The 14,633-nt window shown below is 40.8% G+C and overlaps 1 protein-coding gene across 1 annotated transcript in view; it reads left to right on the forward strand.

Moving 5' to 3' along the window:
* Positions 1 to 14,633, forward strand: part of TRAF3 (TNF receptor associated factor 3) — a 145,955-nt gene that overhangs the window by 93,094 nt on the left and 38,228 nt on the right. The window contains exon 3 of the mRNA XM_036750460.1: positions 11,005 to 11,263. Within this exon, the coding sequence (XP_036606355.1) occupies positions 11,022 to 11,263 (242 nt within the window). The 5' untranslated portion in view covers positions 11,005 to 11,021. The remainder of the gene's footprint in view (positions 1 to 11,004; positions 11,264 to 14,633) is intronic.

The following is a 14,633-nucleotide window of genomic DNA, read 5'->3' on the forward strand; positions in this document are numbered from 1 at the left end:
CGGCTAATCTACAAAAACGATCATGCATCTATCCCTTATTTGCCAAACCAGTCTTAGGGAACTTTCTAGCTAGTCTTCTTCATATGGCCATTAATGAACCTGGGAAAAGCTGATCACTTGTTACTGACATGGCAGTAAAATAGATTCATTTCTCCCTGAATAGGGAAACTGTCATCCCCTATGACTACAGTGGGGTAAAGAACTGTGTATTTTATTTATTCTCATAGTACTTGGCTTACTTTGGCTGCCTCGCTGGGTTGTGGTGATGGTGTGCTCCTTGGCTCTGCTGGTAAGCAGGGTTGTCCCTCGCTGTGGCCACCACCATTGTATGGATCAAGCTCTTTCTTCCCACTTACTCCTTGGTTCCTTCCTTCTGTCTTGACTTTCTCTCCAGCCATTCCCTCAGTTCCTCCAATCTGAAGGAATGATTTCCTTTCAGATCAGGCCTCAGGAAATAATGGGGAGAAAGTGGCCAACGCCCCATCTCTGGCTCCAGCAAAGTAGTTGTAACCTTCCCTAGCCAAAATGCTTATTTGTTGCCCAACTTGTTGCCAAATTAACTCTTCTTCTCTCCTTGTTCTGGGAGGTTATAAAAAGTTAATCAGTAATTGTTTTTCTTCACTTCTGAACCCCCACCCTGAAAATTTATGTGGCAAAATATATTGGAGTTGTAAAATCTATTTTATTGTCTGTCTTTGTGTATTTGGGTCGTGATACACATAGGTTAGCAATGCAATGATTAACCCTGTTTATCATTTCCAACTGGCTTAAAAGACAAAGTAAGTAGGAATATAAATAAAATTTTAGGAAATAGAGGTAAGTTTTAGGAATAGATGCATGCATTCCCAGGAAGGATAGGGAGGCAAAAGGGAACAAGAGAAAGGTAGGAGTCAGTTTTGAATCTCCTCTCTGGATTCAACAAAGCAGCATCTGCCTAAACATGCCTCTTGCCTCCATGGTTAGGTACTGATGAACTCCTCACTGCAGCCTCTCTCTCTCTCTCTCTCTCTCTCTCTCTCTCTCTCTCTCTCTCTCTCTCTCTCTCTCTCTCTCTCTCTCTCTCTTCCATTGCTTGTTCAGCTTCACAGGCTTCAGCTGATCTATGAGTCCTATCAATTCACTTCCACAAAGTCTCCAGGTTGGAGCAAATTTCTCAGGTGACTCCAGGAGTCAGAAGCTGGTATGACTTCTGGCTGAAGCAGAAGGGCTCCATCTCTAGTGTCTCAACCTTCTAGGCAAGAGTAAGGGTGCCACATTTTCATAATCAGTGCTTATTTCTACAGTGGGACATGGTCTCATCAGTACAGTCGCTATCTGCAGCCCCTCCTTGTATTAATGATAGCCTTCATGACAAAAGGGGAAAGGAAGACATTCCAGGCATGAGGAACAGCCTCTTCAAAGGCAGAGAGACGGGAAGCAGAATGTCATTTGGCTAGAATGGAGTTTGTGAAGGCAGATAGCATCAGTAGGCCTGAAAAAGTACACTGGAGCCACACTATTATTTGTGCCTCACGTATTTCCAAAAGTGATTTGAGGGAGCTTTCATTACTTGCAATTAACTTGATGCCAAGCTGTTAGAATCATAGAACTTTTCGATCTGAAGGGCCCTTACAGTTCATCCAGCCCATCCTTTCTCATTGCAGAGATGAGAAAACCAAGGCCAACAGCAGGGACATAACTTGTCCCCAAGGTCAGACAGCTAGTGTGGTGGAATCAGTACTGGAACCTGGCGCTCCTCACTCCCAGTCCATGTTTCTTTCCACTACACAATGTCAAGTCTGCCCCCGTGGCCAGGATTTTGTTCTTCACCTTTCTCATCGAATGATATTTTCTAAATAGCCATGGATTACTAAGCACTGTATAGGAGAATGGATGTGCTAAAATTTTAACTGAAATCTTGGATAAAGAAGTCAAATATTTACATTTGATTAAAATGAAGCTTTGTCTATTCCTGTAGAAATGAGAAATATTAAATTACATTAATAAAAATAGTTCATATTTCTATAACAAAGGGGTGGAGAACCTGTGGTTTTGAGGCCACATGTGGCCCTCTAGGTCCTCAAGTGCAGCCCTTTAACTGAATCCAAACTGTCTGTGGCTTCATTTGGCCTCGAGGCCACAGGTTCCCCACCCCTGCATAGCATTTTGTGGTGTATGATCAATCAGCAAGCATTTATTAAGCATTTATTATGTGCCAAGCATTATGCTTTAAGGTAGGTAGCATTAATTCTCTTCTCTTTATTTTAAAGATGGAGGTCGTGAGTTGCTTTTGATACAGCTAGCTAGCAACTATCAGAACTAGGCTTTGAACCTACATTTCCTAACACCAAGTCCAGAATATTTTAAACTACGTATGGTACATTCCCTTTCCTAAGAAATGCCATTCGGCACCTCTGCTCACCTTTGCGTTTATGTCTTTGTGTTTCTGTCTTTCCAATCTTTTAAGACAGCTCCTGATTCTGTTGTTCCAGGAAGTCTTCCTTTACACAGCAAGGAAAGTATTGATTGGTTTATTTCTACTTTCTACATATTGACACTTGCAAGAAATATTGTAGAGGCAGAAATGATGAGATCTGGCAACAAATCGCATATGCAGGGTGAGGCAAGGTGAGGAATCAAGGATCATTAATGAGAGTAGTGGCTGGCATTTATATGGTACTTTAAGGTTTGCAAAGCATTTTATATATGCTATAGCACTTGATCCTCGCATCAACCCTATAGTTTCTATTATTGTCCCAATCGTTGCTGTTATTTTTCTATTAAGAAAACCGAGACTTAGATTAGGTGACTTGTCCAGGGTCAGACAGCAGTAAGTATCTGGGGTAGGATTCAAATTCAGGTCTTCCTGATTCTAGGTCCAGTCCTATATTCTCTACCCCACCTAGCTCCCTCTCGGGCTTAATGCTTCGGTTGTGAACCTGAGTGACTGGAAAGATGTTGGTGCCTTAAAACAAAAATAGAAAAGATCTGAAGAGGGGTGGGTTTTCAGGGAAAGATAATGAGTTCAGTTTTGGACATTTTGAGGTTGAGATGCCTAAAGGGCATCCAGTTCAAAATATCCAACTGGGAATTTGAGGTATGCTATCAGAGCTCGGGAGAGAGATTAGAACTAGATATTTGGATTTGGGAGTCATCTGTATAATTAAGCTCATGAGGTCACCAAGTGAAAGAAGAGAATAGGGCCTAGGACAGAGCCTGGAGGGACAACCATAGCTAGGCAGCTCGATATAGATTATGAACCAGCAAAGGAGACTGAGGGAAAAAACCAGGCAGATAGGAGAACACAGAGAGGGCAGTGTCATGAAAATTCAGTGAATAGAGACTGTTCTATAAGGAGAAGACGGTCAGCAGTGTCACAGGCAAGGGAAGTCTAGAAGGATGGGGATTAAGAAAAAGCTGTCAGATCTGCCCGTTAAGAATCAATTGCTAAATGAAGAGATCATTAGGAGGGAGCGTTGTTTCAGTTAAGTCATGAGAATAGAAATAATATTGCAAAAGGTTCAGAAGTGAGTGAGAGGAGAAAAATGGAGACAATCAGCATGGACAGCTTTGTCAAGGAATTTGGCTGTTAATGGAGGAGAGACAAAGGCTAATATCTTGAGGAGATGGGAGTGTTTGTAGGAAGCAGAGGAGGAATCAAGTAGATAGAGACTGGAGATTAGAGAGTGAGTGATGGTGAAGACATGAGAGGGGACCAATCAATCAGTAAACATTTATTAGGTGCCTACTCTGTGCCGGGCACCATGTTCAGTGCTGGGATGGGATCAAGGGTGTATGCCCATATGCATTAGCCATTAGACACTGGACTAAAATGGAGGAATGATGTTAAGGATTTTGAAATATAGAGGAGTTGATGGCAAATGGTTTCAATTTTCTCAGTAAAGTATGAGGTATGCCCTCAGTTAAGAGGGAGTAGGGAGAAAATTAAATAGGAGGAGAGAAGCTATTTGGAATAACCTCTATGGAGAATATGATAGAGAAGCAGTTAGTGAGGAGTACAGTGATTGTTTGGCTGTAAAGGGGGCCCAATTGAGATTATACACCATAACTTTGAGGTGAGCCCATTTGATTCAATTGCATGATTTCTCTCAGCTTTGATCAGCAGTAGGAGTAGAGGAGATAGGAGGTAAAAGTAGTCCATGATTGGGGTTTGGCAAGGTGTGATCATTGATAGGGTGAGGAGCAAGGAATTTGAGAGTAGAAGACAATATAGAATTGAACTGATTAACTATGAGGTTGACATTGGGAAGAGAAGAAAGTTAAATCAGATCAAGGGTGATGGTCTGGAAGAGTACTTAAGGAGAGAAGGTCTGGAGGTCCTGGTGAGGACCAAGAATAAGTTTAGGAGGGATGATGAATAGGGAGAGATGGAATGATAGGAAGTTATGGTCTGTGATAAAGAGATTTTAGACCTTTTGATCATTGAAGTTAAACAGTTGTGAATGATGGCAAGATCTAGGGTGTGACTGAGGTAGAATAGAGAAATAGATCATGGGAGTGGAGAAGATTGAGGAATCAGGAGGTGAAGGTGTTTGAAAGAACATCAGTGTATGTGTTGAATTTGTCTAGTATAAGGGTAGGAGTAGGGGTAGCAAGGAACACTATGGGACTGAACTTGGGAAAGGCGATTCTCCCACCACAGTAAGTCCCATATCTTTTCACTTTTCTATGCTCACACAGCCACCACCTTAGTTCAGGCCCTGGTCACTTTGCCTGCAATAGCTTCCTAATGGTTCTCTTGCCCACAAGTCTCTCCCTTCTCCCATCCATCCTCCACATAGCTGCCGAAGTGATTTTCCTAAAAAGCAGGTATGACTGTCATTGCCCTGTTCAGTAAACTCCAGCGGCTTCCTGTTACCTGCAGTACCAATGGAAGCTTCTCTTTTAGCTTTTAAAGCATTCCAGAGTCTGCTTCCAGCCTGCCTCTCTAGCCTTATACATTATTCTCCTTTCCACACGCTACAATCTAGCCAAATTGATCTTCTTGCACCTTACAGATGTTTTCTATTCCTGCAACTTTGCACGGGCCGTTCCCCATGCCAGGAATTCATTCCTCACTTTCATCGTTTAAAACCCCTTGTTTCTTTTCTGTTCAAGTGACACTTACTACCTGAATCCTTTCCTGATTCCCCACAGTTGTTAGTGTCCTACCCAAAAAACACCTTACACATATTTATATACACGTTGTCTTTATCCTTTAGGATAGGGCCTGTTTCAGTTTTGTCTTGCTATCCCCAATATTCAACCTGGCATATAGTAACTGCTAAATAAATGCTTATTGGTTGATTTTTTTTAGGGACATTGCAAAGATTATTTCTTCACGGGGCTCCTTGGCGATTAGACTAAGAGACCTCTCAAATCCCAACAGAATCTGTGATGTACTTAGCTTGCAGTAGGAATGAACAATTTACACTTTTGTTAAAGCAAAGCTATTAATATTATTGTCAACTCTTAATTATTTGGTTATAATAAATTTTTCTACTTTCATTGGTCATTAGTGCCAGTCAACATGTAGATAATTAAATGCTGTTTTCAAATTTCTACAGTGTGTGAATTTTACATCTTTAATTTTCAAGCAGGGACCTAGGGCCAGTGATTATTTTTTCTTAATGACCTAAGGTCTGTCTTAAACTAATTAAGTGCGAATAAGACTTCTAATTAATGAATTTGTTAGTTCTCTGCTGCTAGGGACCTTAGCCACTGTTTCTTCTCTAGCAAGGGTATACAGATGTGTGTGTGTGTGTGTGTGTACATTGTTTTGCCTCATGTTATAGTATATGATATGCGTCTAGCCCATTTTTTGTTATTTCCATTAACAAATTTTTATCCCACATCCTTGCAGTCCTGCCAACATAGCATCTGCTTACTTCAGTATTTGACTTGTGATCTCATCAATTTCAGCATTATCTTCAACAGTACGAATCGCGAGTCATCCTTGCCTGCTCATCCTGGGCAGCTTTCATCAGCGTTGGACCAAAAGTGCTATGAGGGATCACTTAATGTGGTTTATGAGACTGAAAATGGATTTCAATATTAGCTTAAGGGAAATATAAATTTTAGAAGATAAATCTACTGCATTATATGATTTCTGTATAAATGGTGCTAAGCTGTTCATGCCATGGCTTTCCTACACTTGCCTGACTAATCTAAAGCTGTTTCTTCTTATGGTCTTCCGTATCATCTCTTCATGATCCCTTGTGAATGCTAAAATGAATTGGCAGTCCGTATATCCAGCATAGCACGTTGAGTAATCCCACTGTTTAGGCAGCTGTGTATTGGATGATTTATGTCATTTTGGTTAAAAGTATAATTCTCTTGGTAGGGCAACAAGAATAAAGGCAGGGAAAAGGGGGAAGAAAAAATCACTTTCTCTAGCACTCCATCTCTGTCACCTTGCTCTCTCACATACCTTACTTCTTTGTCCTGTCACCATACATGGGGTTGCAGAAGCACAGCCCTGGACAGCTCCCACCACCTACTTCCTACTTACATGCTGCTAAACTACAAAAATTATACAACTGTCCTCTGTTGTGCTAGGTCCACTACAAATTTGTATTATAAAACATTAACTGAGGCCTTGTCATGGAAAAACAATCCTTTTACTCCTTCCTAATTAATTCTCTGTCACACTCTCCATAGCATCTGTTTGAAACCTCTTATTATACCCTCAGACTTCACACGCGATCTCTCCCCCAACCCTCTCAGCAAAGGGCCTCACTTTATACTTGACTGAGAACTTAGAGGCTCTTTGCCATGAGCTCTCTCTTCTCTACATCTCAAAACCGCTTTATCATTCCTTCATTCTCTCCTTTATTCTCGTCTCTAATGAAGTGGCCTTTCCCCTTGTCCCCTTGATCATGTGCCCTGCTTTCTCTTTTACTAGGTTACCCCACAACCATCCTTTCTAACCTTTAATCTTTCCCTTTCTACTGTCTTCTTCCCTGCTTAACTACAAAAAAATGCCCACATCTCAACATCTTTTAAAAACCTTTATTTGACCTTACTGTTCCCTGAAGTTGTCTTTCTATATCTCTCCTTCCTTTCATAGTCAAAATCCTAGAAAAAGCTTTCTGCTCTATTGATTGCTCCACCTCCTCTCCTATCACTCCTCAGTCTTTTTTTTTAAATTAAGATTATTTATTTTTTAGTTTACAACACTCAGTTCCGTGTGATTTTGAGTTCCAGATTTTCTTCCCCCACCCCTCTCCAAGATGGCATGGAATCTGATATATCTTCCACATACTCCTCAATCTTTTGCAAGCTTATTTCCTACCTTGTTACTCAAACTATTCTCTCCAGAGTTATCACTGAACTCTTAATTTCCAAATCTGGTGGTCTTTTCTCAGTCTTCATTTGTATTGATCTCTCTACAGCCTTGATGCCATTTACCACTGTAACACCAGTCCGGCTAGCAGCAGTCGTTGAGGTGTAAGACCTAATGAGACTGACCAGCAACAAGAGCTGTCAGCACAGGTTCTTTGATTTGCTTTACTAAGGAAAGTAGCTTTAAGGGGTTAACAATCTCACTTTAATCAAACATACACATATATAACTCACTTAGTTGAGGAGGAAAAAAGCCAGCACCCTGAACTTCAGAGCAAATACAAACAAATTACAAACAGAGACGATATAAACAGGCCAAATCACAATTCTTCTAGCAGAGAAGAACCAATGGGTCTGGGTTAGCAAAGGGGGGGCGGGGCAGTTACAATGGCTTGCCTAGAGTCACACGCCACTCTTCCAGCGAGTGAGAGCCCCCCAAAAGAAAAACGCCAACCTCTGAGTCTATATACCCTGTTCAGGGTCAAAGGGCGTCACAACATGCTACTCAAACCCACATGACCTAAAAGCTTCTCGCCTAACAAACAAATGACTCCAACCCATGTAAACTAAGCTTTCCCTGGAGGTAAAGAGGTCATCAAAGACTCCTGATTTCATCAAAGAAACAAAGACCCAACTCATCCAGGGCTCCTGATTAAATAAGTGCTCCAAAAGAGAAAAGAGTAAAACAAAGTCCCACCTTAATTACTGTAACAACCACCCTCTTCTTCTGGACACTCTGTCTTATCCAAATTTTCAAGACACTTCTTTCTCTTAATGCTCCTACCTGTCTAACTGTTCCTTCTCAATCTCCATCCATATCATGCATCCTCTTTGCATATCCCAGGGCCTTGTCCTGATCCTTCTGTTCTGCTTCTGAAGTCTCACATGAATTCAGTTAGCATTTCTCTGTGGATGGCTCCCAAATATATATCCAGTCCTAGTTACTGTTCGGAGTTTTCCTCTTGTGCCGCTACCTCTTAGCCGTTTCAAACTGGGTACCCTACAGCTATCTCAGACTTGACATAGGCCAAACACAATTTAATTCTCTTTCCGCCTCAACCTACCCTTCTTTTTAACTTCCCTACTATTTCTGCCAAGAGCACCACCATTTTTCTAGTCACCTCAGGTCTTGACCGTGAAGTCATCTTCAACTCTTCTGTCTCTCTCATTCTCTCTCTCTCTGTCTCTCTCTCTCTCTCTCTCTCTCTCCTTTCTTCTCTTTGAATAGCTAATCAGTTGCCGATTCTACCACCATAACATCTTTCACTTCCATCCCCTTCCCTCTACTCACATAATCACGACCCTCATTCAGGCCTTCATTACCTCCCACCTAGGCTGTTACAATAGACTCTTAATTCATTTCCCTGACTCCAGTCTCCCCTTTTTCCAATATTTTCCACACAGTTGCCAAAATGATACTCCTGAAGCGCAGATCTGACCACCTTACTCTGTCTCAGTAGGCTCCAATGACTTTCTGTTACCTCCAGGATCAAATTTAGCATTTAAAGGCCTTTGAAACCTGGCTCCAGACGACCTTATTTATGTTGTGCATATATTATATATACTTCTATGTGTGCATGTTATATCCCCTGACAAGGTCCTAAACTACTTGAGAGCAGGGATTGTTTCATGTCCTTATATCCCTAGCACCTAGCACAGTGCCTGGTGCAGAGTCAGAACGTAAGAAGTGCTTGTTGATTGAGTGACTCCTCCCATCTTCATAATAATCTTCATAATGCCTAGGTTTGGTCACATCACTCTGCTGCTCAAAAGGCTTCCATAGTTCCTCATTGTTTACCCAATAAAATCCAAGCTGTATAGCTTGGCATTCAAAGTCCTCCACAACCTGACTCTAACCTCCCTTTCCAGTCTAATTTCATACTCTTCCCCATCACATTGTCAGCTTGCCCTCTCCTGCTTCTGCATTTGTATATCCCCATCTCCCATACCTGGAATGGACTTTTTCCAAACCTGTGTGTGTGTCTTTCACTTCCTTCCAAACTGCACTGATGGTGCTCCTAGGGGTGGCTCTTCTTTAATATCAGAAAATCAGAAGGGACCTCAAAGACCATGTAATGTTATCTAACCTACAGATGGCTGAAAATCCTCTCCACCACATTCTTTGCTTGAAGACATTTAGAGGAGGGAGAATCACTTTTCCACACAGCCCACTTCAATTTTGGATAATTCTGATTGTCAGGAAATCTGATCTTCTATTAGGCCTCAGTTTGTCTCTTTGCATCCTCTTCTCATTATTCCTACCTCTGCCTTCTGAAGTCAAGCAAAAGAAATCTAATCCTTCTGGGCGATAGCTTTCCCAGTACTTGTAAATAATGAGCATGACTTCCCTAAGTCTTTTCTTCACCTGGCTCAACATTTCTAGTTCCTTCATCCACTCTTTATATGACATGATCTCAAGGCCCTTCAGCAGCCTGGTTTTCCTCTAGATGCAGAATGTACTTAATAAAATAGTAGGGACCAAGACTGAGTTGATACTTCTAGTATGGCCTGACTAGTATAAAAGAATGGTGCCCTCCGTAGTTCTGGACATTATTCCTCTCTCAATGTGGTATAAAGTGGCTTTAGTTTGCAGTCCTCTAAAACCTCTTCTTCTGAAACAAGCTGCTATCTAAAGGCTGTCCCTCTCCCCTCTTATATTTGTGATCTCTCTCGCTTCTTAAATCTTACCCCTTTCTGTTTGACCTTCCCATCTGGGCTGTAATGGGAAGAGTGCTGGGTTTGGAGTCAAAGGACCTGGTTCCAAATGACCTTTTAGCTACTCTCTACGTGACTTGGTCAAGCCACTTAGCTGGAGCCTTAGTTTCCTCCTCTGTCAAATGAATTAGTTGAACTAGATGATCTACAAGGTCCCTTACAGCTCTGTTACTCTGTTGATGTTGTGTTTCAGTCGTGTCTGATTCTCTGTGACCCCATTTAGGGTTTTCTTGGCAAAGATATTTGGCAAAAGAGTGGTTTGCCGTTTCCTTCTCCAGCTCATTTTACAGGTGAAGAAACCGAGGCAAATAGAGTTAAGTGACTCGTCCAGGGTTCCATAGCTACTGAATGTCTGAGGCTAGATTTGAACTCAGGTCCTCCCGACTCTTGGCCTGGCGCTCTATCCATCGTGCCACCTAGCTGCCCCTTATAACTCTATCCTCTAAATCTCTATTCTTATGTGTTTAATTATATCCTAGTTATTTCTGTACACATCCATTACCCCTTCTACTAGAAGTCTTTTGAGGGGAAGAATCACCTAGCACATGGCCTTCGCATGTAATAGGTATTTAATAATTGGTTTGTAAAATTTAATCAGATCCTCAATTTTCAGGTGAGGAACTAAAAGGTTGAGTGATTTCACTAGTGTTACATGTCCGAATGGTGGAGGAATCAAAACTCAAATTCAAGTCTTTTAGCTTCAGTTCCACTGCTTTTCCACTGATAGCTAACATCGTGTAGTAGAAAGATTGCTGGGCTGGGAGTATGGAGAGATCTGGGTTCAAATCCTGCCTTTTAAGCTTACTGGCATGACAAGTGACACTCTGCTATTTGGTTTCTTCATCTGTAAAGTGGAGATTATAGTACTCATGAATTTAAGTGTCATACATCCTAGAGGATTCCTCTTTCTGATGTTTGTGTTAATACTTCACTTAGTTATTGTATAATGTTCTTTTTCTTCTGCAGAATTTTTCTCTTCTAAAATGGATTCCAGTAAAAAGATGGACCCCCCTGCTCCATTGCAAACTGTACAGCAAAAGGCAAATCCTGATCGTGGTGCTGGAGTATCGATTTATGTCCCAGAACAAGGGGGATACAAGGAAAAATTTGTGAAGCCTGTGGAAGACAAGTATAAGTGTGAAAAGTGTCACCTTATTTTATGTAACCCTAAGCAGACAGAATGTGGTCACCGATTCTGTGAGACCTGCATGCACATCTTGTTGAGGTATGTGTTTCTGGCTGGCAACTAAAGTATTTTGGACTAGATGTTTTTGAGGTCAAATTTTTCAGTTTCAGCCTTTACACACATGATTTGTTCAGATTCAGCTTTTACACAGACACAGACACACACACACACACACACACATACATACACACTCACACACACAATCTATGCAATCAAATTCTCAGAACCTGTTCCTGAAATTTTTTAGGAAAAACTGATTAAAATATTGAGGACAGCTGTTTGCATGATCGAAGATGAGACAAAGTTGTCAGTTTTTTAACAGAAAAAGGAAAAATCTTTCTTGAATCTTTTAATTGGAATCTTTCTTCTCATCTGTGATGTATCATTGATGAATGTAATCAGCGATAGGTCATTGATGAGAGTAACCAGCCTGTTTATGAGGTTAGCTTTTGAAATATGAATTGAATAGCCTCATTTTTCCTGAGAATATAGTGCGTGTGATGATACAAATGATCTCACATAGTGATCGTTTATGCTCGAGACATCATTTTTATCTTTGTAAAAGTCGTTTGGCTCTTTTTATAGCTATTACAACTATAGCTATGCTACATATGTCTATATGTGCACACACATATAACAAATCTATACATAGCTGCATTATATATGTATTGTAGCCATTGATACATGTGTGTATACATGCTAATTATTGCTATTAATAGTGTTTGATAAGCTATACATCTAACTCATCTTTGCTGTGCTGGTGGTGCCTCAGGCCAGCAGGATTGGCAGTCACTCTTGCTTGCCCCTCCTTTTGTGATCTGGGCTTCTCTTTGCCTTTTGGATGTGACTTTCTAGCCACCCTCTTAGTCTTTCCCCTTCTGGAAGAAAGGCTTTCCTTTAAAAACTAGGCTCCTCAGCGTAAGTACACCTGTTTAGCCAGCCATAGTCGCACTTCTGACTCATTTGCTTTAGAAATCCAGGTTAAAGTATTCTCTCTGTTCTGGGAAGTGGTAAAAGTGAATCACTAATTCTTTCTTGCTTAACCGAAGTTCCTAGCCAGAGATTGCATTCTGGCAAGAATTTTAACTCTATTTTTCTCCTTTCCCAGGGGTTCCCTAATTGCTGCTCTACATTTGAATAATAAAGTACACAAAATCACAGATGTTGAACAGCTTTTATCACATATAGTGGCTTAAGAGAAAAAAGTAAATATTTAAACACAGAAGGATAAACCATTTAAGAAAAGGAATTAAGTCTGCCATGGTCCAGGAAAAATATCAGATTTAAACCCTCTCAAGGGAAAGGAAAGGAAAGAAGACAAAGAAACTTAAAAATCCTGTCCAGTCTGCAGCCTGAGTGGATTTCAGAGGCTAGCACCTCCTTTGGCACTGCTCCAAGGAGCCGGGCCACTTTGCCTTTCTTTGTGCTCTCTGTGCAATTGCAGAACAACATGAGTTGCTATGAACTTGTCCAAGTCAGGCCTTCCTTCAGTCTACAAGGTCAGGGCAGAACTCCTGGGAGAAGGTAGAGTAGATTGCTGGGGGATCTCTGCCTAAAGCCAGCAAGCATCTTCTCTAGCTTGCTCATCTCTACTGGTGGATTCCCGAAATCGGTGCGGCTGAGACAGCTAAGTCTCAGAGCAAGGAGGCCACCGGGAGAAATCTGAGAAGGCTGCGGAGGACGAGTCTAAATGTGAAGCGTTACCTGTCCGTGTTTTCAATATTGTTGTGTGGGGATGGAGATAAAAGGTGTGGGGGAAAGAGAGAAAGTTATCTTCTAAATATGTGATTCAGATCTGCCTTTATATTTGAACTTTCTGTGAATAAGAGAATCAGGGCGTATCCCACATAGGCAAGAAAATCACAGACATATTCTATAAATCCTTCATTGCCAAAAAATGGTTATGCACCATATGTACGAAGTATATATACAAATGCTCACACACAGACATTCGACTGGAAAGTTTTTCTTGGTCTCTCCCATGACATCCTACATTTCTTGATTTTTAACTGTAATTTTTCTATAAACTTTTATTAAAATTCTTGTTAATAACAATCTGGCATTCTTTGAATACTTATGTGTATCTAACTGATATGAGTGTTCTCTCTCTCGGTACAGATTGAATGCCTTCTCATCCTGTACAACTCTTATTATGTCTTTGCACAAATCCTCCATCTATCAACATTCTGGAGTCCTTTCCTTAGCTCTTTTAATATTATGTAGGTAACACTGGGTTGACTGTTTATTATTTCTCACTCTCGTTACTCGAGCAGCCCAACTCTTTTTCTTATAATGCATCTCCTGCATGATAAAAAGGTGGCATAAAAGATATCGCTGGTAATATGCTCCATTTAATGCATCATATGCCTCTCCGTTGTCTTCTAGACCACCTGAAATTTTGATGCTTCTAAAATTGTGATGTTACCTGATTTGTAGAAATGTAGAACCACATGAAGAATAATCATGTTTTGTTTCAGGAAGCATCTTGGTACCCTTGAAAGCACCACATTATTTTCCAAATACAATCCAGTCTGTTCTCTTTCTCTTGAGCCTGTTCAGTGCTGGGCCCAGTTTGTCATCCATCTTCAGCGTCTGCCCAAGATCTCTGTATTAGTGGACCAGCCCATCCAACTGTAGATCATATCCTTAGTAATAGGCACTCTTCATCCATTTGCTTTTTCTTGTATGGATTGTTACATTAAATTCTGAAATAGTGATGACTCTCATTTAGGAAAATTCAGAAGGTAGGAGGGGCTGGGGAGAAAGATAATGAGTTCTGTGTTGAATTTGCTGAGTTTGAGATATCTATAGGCTATCCAGGGTTGGGATGTCAAAAAAGTAGTTGGTCATGCTGGGCCTAGAGGTCATACTGCCCATAATCCTTAACCATCTTCTATAAGATACTGCAAATTTGTGTTGACTTGGACTATCATGTCTTTCTAATTCACAGGGAGATAGGTTTTTGCTAACAATTTTTGGACTCATCATTCTTACTGGGATGATTACAGAGACTAAACTCATGAGAAAATGATGCTTGTAGAAGCAGCTAGTTGCACTGTATAGAGAGCGGGTTTCAAAGTCAGGAAAATCTGGGTTCAAGTCCCATTCCTGACACACGCTTATTGGCTGCGTGACCCTAGAAAAGTCATTTAACCTCTCATTGTCCCAAGCAACTAAGACAACAAATTGCCTGTTAGGTACTAATGTACATTTAGAAGAGTTTTCCTCACCAAGAATTCCCTATCCCAATTGATATCACAGGTTCCATTTTAAAAGATGGTTGAAGCGCCATTGTCTTTTCTTTTTTATATTTCACTTTCTTTGGTATCAACAGCTCATTTGAATAAGTCAGGTTAGAGCTGTATAATAATATATCATGTCTTCTCATCTTTATTCTTTTTTCTATTTT

This window comes from Trichosurus vulpecula, chromosome 3 (assembly GCF_011100635.1).
Source record: "Trichosurus vulpecula isolate mTriVul1 chromosome 3, mTriVul1.pri, whole genome shotgun sequence".
Lineage (NCBI taxonomy): Eukaryota > Metazoa > Chordata > Mammalia > Diprotodontia > Phalangeridae > Trichosurus > Trichosurus vulpecula.